This window comes from Triturus cristatus, chromosome 3_2, assembly GCF_964204655.1.
Source record: "Triturus cristatus chromosome 3_2, aTriCri1.1, whole genome shotgun sequence".
Classification (NCBI taxonomy): Eukaryota; Metazoa; Chordata; class Amphibia; order Caudata; family Salamandridae; genus Triturus; species Triturus cristatus.
The window spans coordinates 319,338,058-319,350,366 of record NC_140584.1 but is presented as its reverse complement, the minus strand read 5'-3'; the positions used below and the strand labels follow the sequence as shown (position 1 = coordinate 319,350,366).

The window sequence follows — 12,309 nt, the reverse complement described above, 5'->3', positions numbered from 1 at the left end:
AGGGTTCTGTTGGGTTCATATGGCGAAGCCAGATCCGACATATAGGCAGGTGCCTTGTTATGGAGGATCTTGTGACACCATAGCAGAGCTTTAAAAATGATCCTCTTCTTGACAGGCAGCCAATGGAGAGTTGCCAGAGAGGGTCGTGAAGGGGCTCTGCGGGGCAGTCTTAATACTAGGCGTGCTGCCGAATTTTGTATGACCTGTAATTTCTTTATATTTTTCTCTGAAGTGCCTAAGAGTAAAACATTCCCGTAATCAATCCGGGAAGTTATTAGTGCCTGCGTCATAGTCCGTCTGGAGTTGAGAGGCAGCAAGTCAAGGGTACGGTTGAGAGTCTTCATCACTCTGAAGCACTTGCCTACAGTTCTCTTTATATGGCTATCAAAAGATAGCTTATTGTCAACCCAGACTCCTAAATTCTTCGCCTCCCGGCTGGGAGGGGGCAAAGGACCCAAACAGGTGGGCCACCATTCTTTAGTCCAATTGGTCTCATTACCTCCAATGATGATGACCTCTGTTTTGGTTCCGTTCAGTTTTAGACCGTGCTCTGTCATCCAAGATGCCAGCCTGCTCATACAGTTGTTAAAGTTAACGGCTTCCGTGGATGGGGCTTGCGTCAAAGATATTAGAAGTTGCGTATCGTCGGCGTAAGAGACAAGCTCCACGCCGAACGATTGCACCACCTCTGCCAGGGGGGCTATGTATAGATTAAACAGGGTGGGACTCAGGGCCGAGCCCTGAGGCACCCCCTGTTCAAGCCGCACACTGTCTGAGAGGGAAGTCCCTCTTTGGACTTGGAAGCTTCTATCGATCAGAAAGGCTTTCAGCCATCCCAATGCCCTGTTGGTTACTCCAGCTTTGTTTAGACACTGTAGCAAGATGTAGTGTGCTACAGTGTCAAACGCGGCACTGAGGTCGAGCATGATGAGGGCCATGGTCTTGCCCTCGTCTGCTCCCTTGCGTAGGGTTTCAGTGGCCCTGAGGAGAGCCGTTTCCGTTGAGAAGTTGGATCTGAAACCCGACTGGGATTTATGGAAAACATCGTGTTCTTCAAGATGTTCCATGAGTTGGATGTTGGCAATTTTCTCGGCTAGCTTAGCTAAGTAAGGTAGCAGGGAAATTGGTCGAAGGTTGTCCATAATGTCTTGGCTGACATTCGGCTTTTTCTTGATTGGTAGTACAACTGCCTGTTTCCAGTCCGCCGGCAGGCAAGCTGTGGAGAATGAGATCTGAAGTAGATGTCTATAATGAGGTTCTAGAGCAGGGAAGGCTTCAGCTAAAATTTTCGGAGGCGCCGGGTCTCGGGGAGAGCCCGATTTGATTTTGTTACACAGTTTAGACAGGACTTCGTACGAGGGAACTTCAAAAGATTTGAGGCACTTTAGAGTCTTAATAAGACTGTCATTTTCTGTGAAGTCAGAAGCCGACTCTACATGATTGGCGAAGCTTGTATATATTTTATTGATTTTACCTGAGAAGTACTGTGCAACTTCATTACATGATTCCACAGAATCATTTTGAATGGAGGAGTTAGTATCTACTACAGATATTTCTTTGTAAATCTGAAATAATTCCTTCGAGGAATTGCCTGCTTCCATGATACGGGAATGATAGTGCTCTGCCTTAGCCAAACGTACAGATTTGTTGTACACTCTTTGAGAGTTTTTATACTTTATTTTAGTTTCTGCGCAGAAATTCTGGCGCCAAGCTCTCTCAAGTTTTTTGCAGGTTGTTTTCATGGTCTGCAGTTCTTGGCTAAACCAGGGAGCAGCTTTTTTTAGTCTCCTGGCATTAGTCATGATACGACTGGGGGCAGTGATATCGAGGGCCTTGATTACGATATTATTTAGATTATTGTTAGCTGCTTCACAGTCTTCCCCTTTAGGAGGGCCCTCCTCCTGAGTAATTTTAATAAAAGATTCTATAGAAAAGCTCTTCCATTTTCTGCGTTTATACCGCAGAGATTGGTGTTGGAAATGCTCAGTTCTGTCCAGTTGAATCGTGATCGGGATAATGTAGTGATCCGACCAAGGTATGGGTATAGACTCTAAGGTGTGAACTCCCTGCCAGTTCCCAAAGATAGGATCCAGTAGGTGACCTAATTGATGAGACGGTTCCTTGTTTTTCATTTCAAGTTGAACCGAAAGAAGCTCCGTTTGAATCTCAAAGGCAGCATTGTCTAGTGGATCTTCAAAATGAGCATTGAGATCACCTAGCACTAGAAGTCTAGACTTTCTAAGTGCTAAGTGAGTAATGGCTTCCATTAAAGTGGAAGTAAAGTCATACATTCTGCCAGGTGGGCGATAAATCAGGATGCCCGATACGGAGTGGTTGGGGCCGGTATTAATTGTGAAGGATCCAGCTTCACTGTGATCGATCTGTATAGGAGCTAAGGAGCAGACTAGAGGGGCTTTCGTGGCTATGGCTATGCCTCCCCCCCTTCCGTCTTTCCTGTCCAATCTAGAGAGGGAGTAGCCATGGGGCATGGCCTGGATAATGTCAGGGTCTGAATATTCATCTAACCAGGTCTCCGTCAAGAATAGAATGTTAAGATTTTGATCCTCGAGTAGATGAAATATTTCGAGGGCGTGCTTGCGGAGAGATCTACAATTGAGTAGAGCTGCTTTCAGGGAGTGACCCATGCTTGTTGTTGGAATGTGGATCATGGGTTCAAAGCTACACCCTGTACATTTACTTAACGACTGGGCGGTCATGGCGTGCTTACAAGCTGCAGGCATGTCAGGTTGGAGATCAAGCAAAGCATGTCTGCCATACCTTATAGTGGTTGGTGTGGATGAACCAAGATCTGTGGCCCCAGGCCCCGTTCGGCCGCGGACGGGCGCAGACGGGCTTGCCTTAGGCGCGCCTTCGGCGCGCAAACGGCGCGCCCGCTGCGCTCGTCCGCTGCGCTTCCGGGGGAAGCACATTTTTATAGAATGAGGGGGGCGTGGCCTAAGGGTGGTGGGCGTGGCCGCAGTGCTTTCAGTCAATGGCGTCAGCCGTGGAAGGTTTTCCCCTCTCAGCGCTAAGGTCTGCTGCCCTGGGGGTACACTGGGCGAGTGGCAGGTAGGATTTTAGGTTTTCAGCACACAGTATCACACAAATGTTAAAAGAATTAAAACACAAATCGGTTTTCACAAAATCTCCCGGCTATCCGCCTCAGGAGCTCACCAGTTCTCATAGAAGTATCCTATTTAGCAGCCCAACTCTACATTATTTTTGATTGTCCATTATTCGAATCTGAGAAGCACTGGATGCATATGGAAGCAGCGATCCTGGGCAGAGTCCCATGACATGTTGCGTGACTTGTCAAGAACAAAATGTTCTCTGGTAGGATATGTCTCCGTTATTTTGAGAACTACACCCGTGGCATGAGATAGAGTGGATAGACTAAAGTCTGTTGGAGCTTTCCCCTCCCCATTCACTCTCCTCTTTCCTTCTAAGCTCTGATTACTCTACTGGAGTAAAGGGAGACCAGTCTAGCTGCTGGGAGAAAAGGGGTTGTAGGGTGCTGAGGGATCTTTACCATAAAGGGGAGAGTGAGTTGTCCGAGTCTTGCAATAAGGAATATCACCTGGGTGAAACGGAGAGGACGCATTATTACCAACTGAGACACTGGACGATGCACACAGAACATAGACTTGCAGCATATAGGGAGCTGGACGCTTTTTAATCTATGTTCACTAAATATGCGATGTTGAACTTACAAAGTTTTCATCTCCTTTGCCTCTGCTCCCAAATGGCCGTCTATGACACAGTGGTCACAACTCTTGGGCTGAGAAATTCGTGCAGGAATGACAGAAATGTTTGAAACTATACCGAAGATGTGTACTAACGTTCAGTACCTTGAAACAATGTACTAAGACACGTTTCTTTGCCATATTATCCCGCTAAAGGTCAGGGAAATGTTTAAAGGAAATGATGGGCGGTGTTGTGGTGCATGTGGGCAGGAAGGCAGTGTAATTCATCTCTGGTGGTCATGACCTGTTACAGAAGTTCTTGAAAGGACATTCTGCGCCAAATTAGAATTTAGAATTCTGCGGTATCTCAAGCTCACCGATCCAGCAGGAGTGATGCTGTGTATGACCCTGCAGAAACTATCATGTATAAGTAGATCTGATAGGGATATAATACGCAATATGACAGTAGCAGCTAAACAATTGGCGGCTCTTAAATGGAAAATAGAAGCCAGTCTGTCACTGAACGAATGGGTGGCTAAACTAAGGAATATTCTAGCAATGGAATGCCTGACAGCAGACTTAAATGGGTAAGGTAATACATTTAAAAAAAAGTCCTCTATTACCCAAATGAAGGCAATTTTGAAATTCCTTAGGCTATTATGATATCTGAGGTTGGAGGGTTTTTAGAATCTCTCATTGTTTTGTTAAGATTTGCTAGTTCTCAACTCCCACACCCTGGTACCCGTAATGCTGTGTGAACGGTGTGTAACAGCATATTATTGAAGTCAAAATTACTTCTGGGTGTGGGGGTGGGAGGGATGTTGTAATGAAATGTAGCATGTAATATGATATTGGCTTTGTTATTGTAGCTCTTTGGTTGAAATTCAATAAAATACATCTGGAGAAAAAAATGCACTATATGTGTGCCAACCACCCAAAACTCCCAGAGAGGAAGGCAACCACCCTCACTATCCTGCCTATCTGTGTAAAATAGACATATTAGATTAGCTTTTAATATGCAGGGTAAGGAATTAAAAGAAATTCTTTTCCAGGATCAAACCACTGTAGTGAGGACATGGGATTAACTGCAGGCATTGCTAAAGTTAGCGTAAGTTAGTAGATGCTTGTCTGCCATTTTGCCGCTTTTACACGCGTTACTACATGGCTCTGTTCTCGTAAATACTTTGCTTGCGCTTTTTCAAATGAGAACTGTCTGCCTTTCACACATCTAGCTGTACACTGTGCTCCTCGTCTGCACAGCGTGTTTAAGGTCGAAAAACAAACAATGTATGCTGTTGATTCACTTTGGTCAGTCCCGCGCCCATAGACATAACATAAAACACAGCTGCACTTCTGAAACTCGGGTGCTTTTAATATGGCATTGTATGCGTGTAGAGGCACTTGGAGAAAATCATTCCAATGAAGAAGAGCTGTGTTTGTCCAGAGATGTAAATCCTTGCATCTAACCTTGGCGGTATGGGGTCCCCCTGACAAAGCCTAAATGTCTTCTATAATTATATTAAACTAGCTCTTAGCACGGGGAGGGTGGTAAGGCGCTGTTGTCCTGTTTATACTGCCATTATAACATGGTTTCCCCTTTCGTGCTTTATGGAAATGTAACAATGTTGATTATATTGTTCTTATGCATTTTGCTGCTAGTATTGGCTGGTGTACTGCATTATAGAACACGTTAGTTAAAATAAACATTTTAAACTATACAGTGTCTCTGTTTCCTCACGTTGTGGACAAGTATGAGTGTTTGAACGAAAAAGTGTTCTTGTTCCCGCGATTCCTGAGAGGGTCGAAGTGACGTGTTCTAGGATGTCTAATCATTGGTAGCTTCGCTGTAGTACGGAGAACGAATGAGACACTATAGCTAGTCGGATTGGGGTTCTGGGCACCAAGGTTGGTTTTTGGTACACCACTACACACCGAGGTCCTGGTTTCCTGTGCAAAGTTCTGTGTATGTGCAGAATCCCTGCAACACCACCACGACAAGGTAATTTTCAAAAGAAACAACAATATTTATTTTTAAAAACACCACACTTAAGGGCACACTACAGAAATGTGGCAGAGAAAATATACAACTTGGGGATCTAAGTAAAAAGGTTTTAACAAAAGTCTGAATTCTGTCACTAGTCCGATATGAACAAGATGTGGAGGGAGAAACATGGCAAGAGGACACATTGTTCTTTAGGTGAGGACAATACCTTGTATCAGGCCTGGATAAATCTACTACAAGGAAATAATTCTGACTGTTAATCTCCACCCTAGCACCAGCCTATGGTAAACTGATGAGACCTTCTACAAAGTGGATGGCTTGAAAGACAAATTATTTAGATCCTATGCAAATCATTATCTTGAGACTGAAGTCTCTTTCTTAACCCGAAATGGCCTTTACAACGCATGCGGAGCCAGGAGTGTCATTTCACCACAAGCGTAACCACGCTTGCCTGAACCACTCATCTGCCTTAACCATGCAGATAGCGGACTAGTGTTCAGATGGGCGGGGAGAAGAGGAAGCGCAGGAAGAGTAAGCTCCAGACACAGACAGGTAAGTGGGGCTGGGGCCGGGTTTGGGGGTGTAGTTGTTAGGGGTGGGAGTCGGTTTTGGGGCTGAGGGCAGGGGGATCAGGGTAGTTTTTGGAAGGGGAACAATGTTTTTGGGTTCAGGTCAGGCTAGTTTTAAGGGCTGAGATGGATTGGGGGAGTTTTAGGAGTGGGGGTCGGTTTTAGGGCTCAGGGTGGCATTGTATGGGTAGCTTTTGGAAGGGGGCAGGATTTTAGGGCTCAGTGAGGGGGGAGGGTTCGGGGTAGTTTTAAGGGCTGGTGCTAGGTGTGAGAGGGTACTTTTTAGGGGTGTTGGTCGGTTTTAGGGCTCAGGGCAGGAGGGTCAGGGTAGTTTATTTAATGGGGTCAGGGTTTTAGGCCTCCGGGCAGTGGAAGGGGAAGGGGAAGGTGTAATTTAAGGGCAGGGTGGGGTAGGTTTTATGCCTCAGGGCGGGGGGAGGGGGTGAGGTAGTGGGATAGGATTTTAGGGCTTAGAGCGGGAGGGGGGTCAGGGTAGTGGTAATCTTTACCATGCATATCCCTTTATCAATCATGCCCTTACCACGAAAATGCATGGTAAAGGAATGTGTTGTATAGGAATGCATGGTTTAGACGCTTTCATGAATAGGACCCCATTGTAGAGGCACGTGTGGTTCAGCCATGCGTGCCTCTGTCATACAAACCTTATTAACAGAACTACATACTACACTGTGTGTGATGTGTCACTTTCAATCGTAAATAATCACCCACTGACTGCAGTATCACTACTTTCTGTCTTTGCAGGCGCACCTCTAGACAATCACAATATTGTTAATTTCCCCTCCTTTTCTTCAGCTCTCACTGTAGCCCATTTCACCACTACAACTTCCGTTTATCGTTCCTTCTTTCCATAGGTAGCTTATCTATGGAACACTTTAACTACTGCTATTTGCTACTCACCTGCTTCATCCTTGTTTAGAAACAGGTGGAATAAAAGCTCCTTATTACTCACCTTATCACCATTCTGCGGATGTGTGCTGTATAATTTTCTAGGCAGCACTTTGGAGTATAGTATATTTTGGTAGAAAAATATTGAAAAACTAACAATTGAAAATAAATGGATGGACAAATGTGGACTCTTTTATAATAGTACCATCACAGAATTATACATAAAACATAATATCCAAATGATGAACTGCAATATGCCAGAGTTTGGTTTAATTTAATTAATCCTGTAACATTTCAACCACTGCAACACAACATTTAATTATGTGTAATGGTTTTGCGAAGATTGCAATGGATAGTATCTGTGAAAAACACCTTGCCCTAAATTTTATAAGACTGACATTTTAAAGTTAACTTATTTAGTCCTGGAATGCTTAGCTGCATTTAGAATTATTTATTTTCTAATGTAGAATTTCGACCAAACATATAAAGTAATGTAAAGGGTGAATTTTCAATCAAGCCTTTCTACTGAAAGGCGTTTCAACCGTTTCCTTTCACTGAAATCACCAATTTCCGATAAAAGAATTTCATTACTCAATTTCAGATACATTGGTGAATCTATATTTCAATAAATGGGAATGGGACTCATTTCTAAGATGCCAGCATCATCAGGTGACAACACTTGGGGCCTATAACAGCGAAGTACAGCTTTCAGGAACTTGTAAACGTGATATTTCTCCCAAAGGTCTTAAACACTCATTTTCACCTCCGTGCCGTTTGAATAATTAAAGAGAAACAGAATTGTCAACATATAAATCCAATCTGTCAAAGAGCCTTCTACGTCGCACAGCGCCTCCTTTACCAAGACCCCATGGCCATCCAGTTAGACTGTGAGTAAGACTAGGCTCTGCAGACAGCTAGGGACTTTTTCTTGGGAGTCCACCACTAGTACGGCCGAGTACTGAGTTTACTGAACACCAAGCCTGGCTACAATCAAGATTTCCGAGTTTTGATTGCTCTTGATGGCTCTTTCTTCCACCCCATAACATTCCTGTCTCTTTACCTCACACTTGCAGATTCTTTTCCATCCCTGCTTTCTCATTTTGTCACTGTTTTCATTTGTTTCCATTACTCCTTCTTTCAACCTTTTCTTCCATTCTCTCTCTTGCTCTGCGTCACAGGGTTTCCATACAAAATAAGTCCCGGTCGCTAAAAATGCGAGTGTCGGTGCTCATTACCTAAAACCACGGGCACAAATTAAGCACCGGCCACAATACAGATGGCAGGAGATAGGCAGTAAGGACTCTGAGCAAGAGACAGCCAGCCAAGGCACAGTAGGCAAGTAACAGTACATAAGTGGTGTGTGACCCGAGTTTCTGATCTGAGAATCTAGACACCTGGGGTTTTTCCCAGCTTGACCGAAAACCTCAGATGCACAGTAAACTATAACACGTGACAAGTGACACACAGCCATGACACAAAGGACATTATTGAGTTACCCACAAGAAAGAGCATTGGGCAGTCAGTTATAAAAGAATGTCATAAGAGATCCAGGTTTGACAAAGGGGAAGAAACAGCCTTCTATGTCTCAAAGGGCTGGACAAAGTCAGCTACGACATAGTAAGTGAGATACCTTGATGAAAAAGGCCAAAGAGCATTAGCAACAATCCATAGGGCCAGATTACGATCTCGTTAGGACAGCCCTCCGAACTACTCAGTTCCGGAGAGTTTTCCGAACGAATCGTGCTCCGTGAATCCGAACAAATGATTTTGATGTGTCCGTATAGTAATGGACTTGGTGTGGTCGGACTCCCATTGAACTCAATGGAAGCCTGTGTACCGAACGCGTACACAGCTCCCATTGCAAAAAGGGGTTGGAGGGTAATAACATGCAGGGGTCCCCCTTTCCATGCATGCACAGTGTGACGGGCACCACATGGTGCCCATCACACTGTGCATGCATGGAAAGGGGGACCCATGGGTACCCCCCTGCAACTGATTCGGAGGGCCCTGGGTGAAGGGGGCCTGCCATGGCCCCCCGCATTCCGATTCCCACTGCCATTTTGTCTTGTTAAAACCGAGTTGGTACGGCTGTCAGAATCGGGCATTATACTCGCTCGTTCGGAAAGCCGGTCCCATTGAGCTGAAAGAATCGGCTTCGAACGTGTCGGTCTGACTGATTCGGGTTCCGAACCAATTCGGTCGGCGTGGACGGCTTCCTCGCATCGCACTTGGTGATTCAGAACGAGGGCCGATTCAGTCGGAAACATACGCTCCGAATTGGATTTGCTTCTTCTGAATCCCGTTTGGAGCCCTTCCGAAAGACATCGGAATAGACCCCATAGAGTCAGAGCATGGTAGTCACCGCACGGGGCAAAACACAGCTAACCACAACATAGAGGTTAAAAGGCCCCTACAACATATGGAACAAGAAAGCCAGGACCACTCAGAAAAAGAGATATTGCCACAACATGAAGTTCAAGTAGGGTGACCAGAATTTTAAAGCAAAAAACCCGGACATTTCACAAAAATAGAAAGACGATAATTTTACGTCAAGCGAGCGCACATAATGACAGCGCTCCTCAGCAGAGAATTATAAAGCAGGCAGTAAGAACATACATAAGATGCAATTTTTAAACCCAGTAGCTTGCCTGTGAATTAAATTGCTTTCTTGGAACAACTGCTAACTATCCCTGCTTTGTAAAACATAAAAAACACCTCCCCCCGTTTTTAGTCGACCCTCTCCAAAAACCGGGACATGAGCTAAATTTGTCGAAATCTGCCCGGACAGCTGGTGAAAGATGGGGACCGTCCTGGCAAATCCGGGATGCCTGGTCACCCTAAGTTCAAGAGACAACCAAACTTGAGACAAGGTGAAACACAGAGCTAACCAAAACATAAGGCAAAGTGCAGACAGCTTTGACTTAGATTTGACACAGATAACTAGTGACAGTCAGATAAAAATACAAGATACAGGATTGCAACAAATAACTTATGACCAGAGGTAGCCAGCCATGAGAAAGGCTGGGCAATACACACCATGGTGGGTCAGGAACAGCCAGCCACGACAGAGGCAAGTGACAGACAGTAACAGTAGCGAGAGCAAGAGGCGGTTAGCTATCATTCAAGGCGGGAGAAAACCAGTACGACACATAAGGTAAACAATCGCCATTCAAAAGAAAAGGCAAGAAGCACGCAACCACTAAAAAATGGTAAGCAATAGTAAGGCAAGAAACAAAGAGACACTCAAGAAGACTCTTTATTGTAACTTAGGCATACATGGACCATAATGGAAAGCATTGGTAGACTGGGCCAGTATGTGACTTTAAGGGACAGTCTGGCAATGGCACAGAAGCCACCACTGATACTTACAGGAATCGAGATACTACAACAAGGTGCACTGCAGCGGTAAAGGGAAAGAGAGTGTCTGAAAGTGCAAATAATAAATAAGTCCGAGAAAGGCAGGTGGGATGTAAGGCAGACTGATAAGAGCTTTCAACAGTAGTAATGCAAGTGATCCTCTCGGGTTGTGGTTCTTCGCTTGGTCTTTGACTGTATGTGAATAGATTTGTAGTCTGAGAAGACAGATATCACCCCTTTATTAACAATGTACAGCCTAGAGAATTGTTCACTGTCATCAGCACTGTATCTACATCCTAAACCTAACATTTCTTTAAATTGCACAGTATCAAATGCTAACGTATCACACATCACCCCATATTTTAGTATCTGGTTATTTCAGTTCACATTGTCTACTTTGAGTGAAAAGGGCAAAACTTACTTGAGAACTAGGGTTGTCTCTCTTTAGGGGAATGGCTCACAATAGGGGAAACACTGAATTTATGATAAAAAACCTGGTGGTCTGGTACTCTGGTGGCTCTCCCTCCAAGGAATAGAGGGGGGATCTAATAAATAAAGATATGGGACCTTCACTCTCAAGGATAATGGACCACACGCATCGTTAGGATGAACACTCAAGGACGACAACAATAATGCACTTAGCTATAGGCGTCTCTCATCCAACTACCATAAAAAGGAATGGTCACAGAAAAGAACAAGATTCACTGACCAGTCCTATTCTAATTAAGGATAGGAGGTCTATGCCCAGTTGGGGTCTCCTGCCTAACAAAGGGTCTCTCACTCAGAGAGGAGACCCAAGAAGGGGAAACTCCAATCTGTATCTTTCCTAGTTGCTTTTTGGGGCATTTTTGCTCTTCAGCTCTGCTAGTTTGCTGGTCAGGAAACCCCACTTAAAGGGCATCTCTGCGGGCTCTGGGGTTTCATTTCCATTGCTGGAGTAAGGATCATCGTTGACCGGCTCTTCTGAGATGCTCCTGTTCTCAACCACGTGCTCGCTGTACTCCGACTGAGTGTCATTCCTGTTGATGGGTGTTTGCTGCCACTTGGTTGCAAAGACGTCCCACAGTCCCTGCTTCTTCTCTTTGGGAGGTTCTTCAGGTTTGGGTGCGAGGGGGCTGAAATAAGGCAAAACATTTGGGTTATCAAAGACTGATATGCTACTGACTTCACCAGGCTGGTGGTGAAAGAGGAAACAGTAAGGTGAGGGCAGGGACAGAAGGAGAAAATGGAGATTAAAAAGCGACAAGGCAAAGGCCATGATGGAGTCCAAATAAGATACATTTATTTCTGTTGTTCAGTTCTAATGTAGTGAAGCATCATGCAAGCATACACAAAGTAACAAAATACACCACAAGGCAGAAATGTGAGACATTCACTTAGAATTTGGTGGCAGAGACACAAAATCAAAAGAAAAAAAGGCGATATGAATAAAATGTGATATGTTTCTACCACAAAGATTCGAAGAAACACAGCCCCTTCATCCCAAACTTGTCTCAAAAGAACATACATTCGGAAATATATCTGTACTGTTTATTGGAATATTGCATGCTCTACTTTGCCTGTTTGTTTAAATGGAAAATGAGGACGACAGGCTGAAGACATGCTGTTGCAATATGGCCGAGAAGGTGCTTTTAGTGTTCACTATAAACTTTACATTTTCTGCTTGATGCAGGAGGGGCAACTAGTTTGCACTGGGTCATTGATCCTTTCCCTTCTAGAATGAGAGCTTCCATAAACAAGCATTTGCAATGCAAAAGGTCTCGCATTTACGTGAGTTTAAGCTATTGGCATT

General features: G+C 44.6%; 1 protein-coding gene across 2 annotated transcripts in view; it reads right to left on the bottom strand.

Moving 5' to 3' along the window:
• Nucleotides 1–10,398: 10,398 nt before the first annotated feature.
• Nucleotides 10,399–12,309, bottom strand: part of C3_2H1orf232 (chromosome 3_2 C1orf232 homolog) — a 35,705-nt gene continuing 33,794 nt past the window's right edge. For both annotated transcript variants that reach the window (XM_085646815.1, XM_085646816.1), the window contains exon 4: nt 10,399–11,632. In XM_085646815.1, coding sequence (XP_085502941.1) covers nt 11,344–11,632 — 289 coding nt within the window. In that variant the 3' untranslated portion in view covers nt 10,399–11,343. The remainder of the gene's footprint in view (nt 11,633–12,309) is intronic.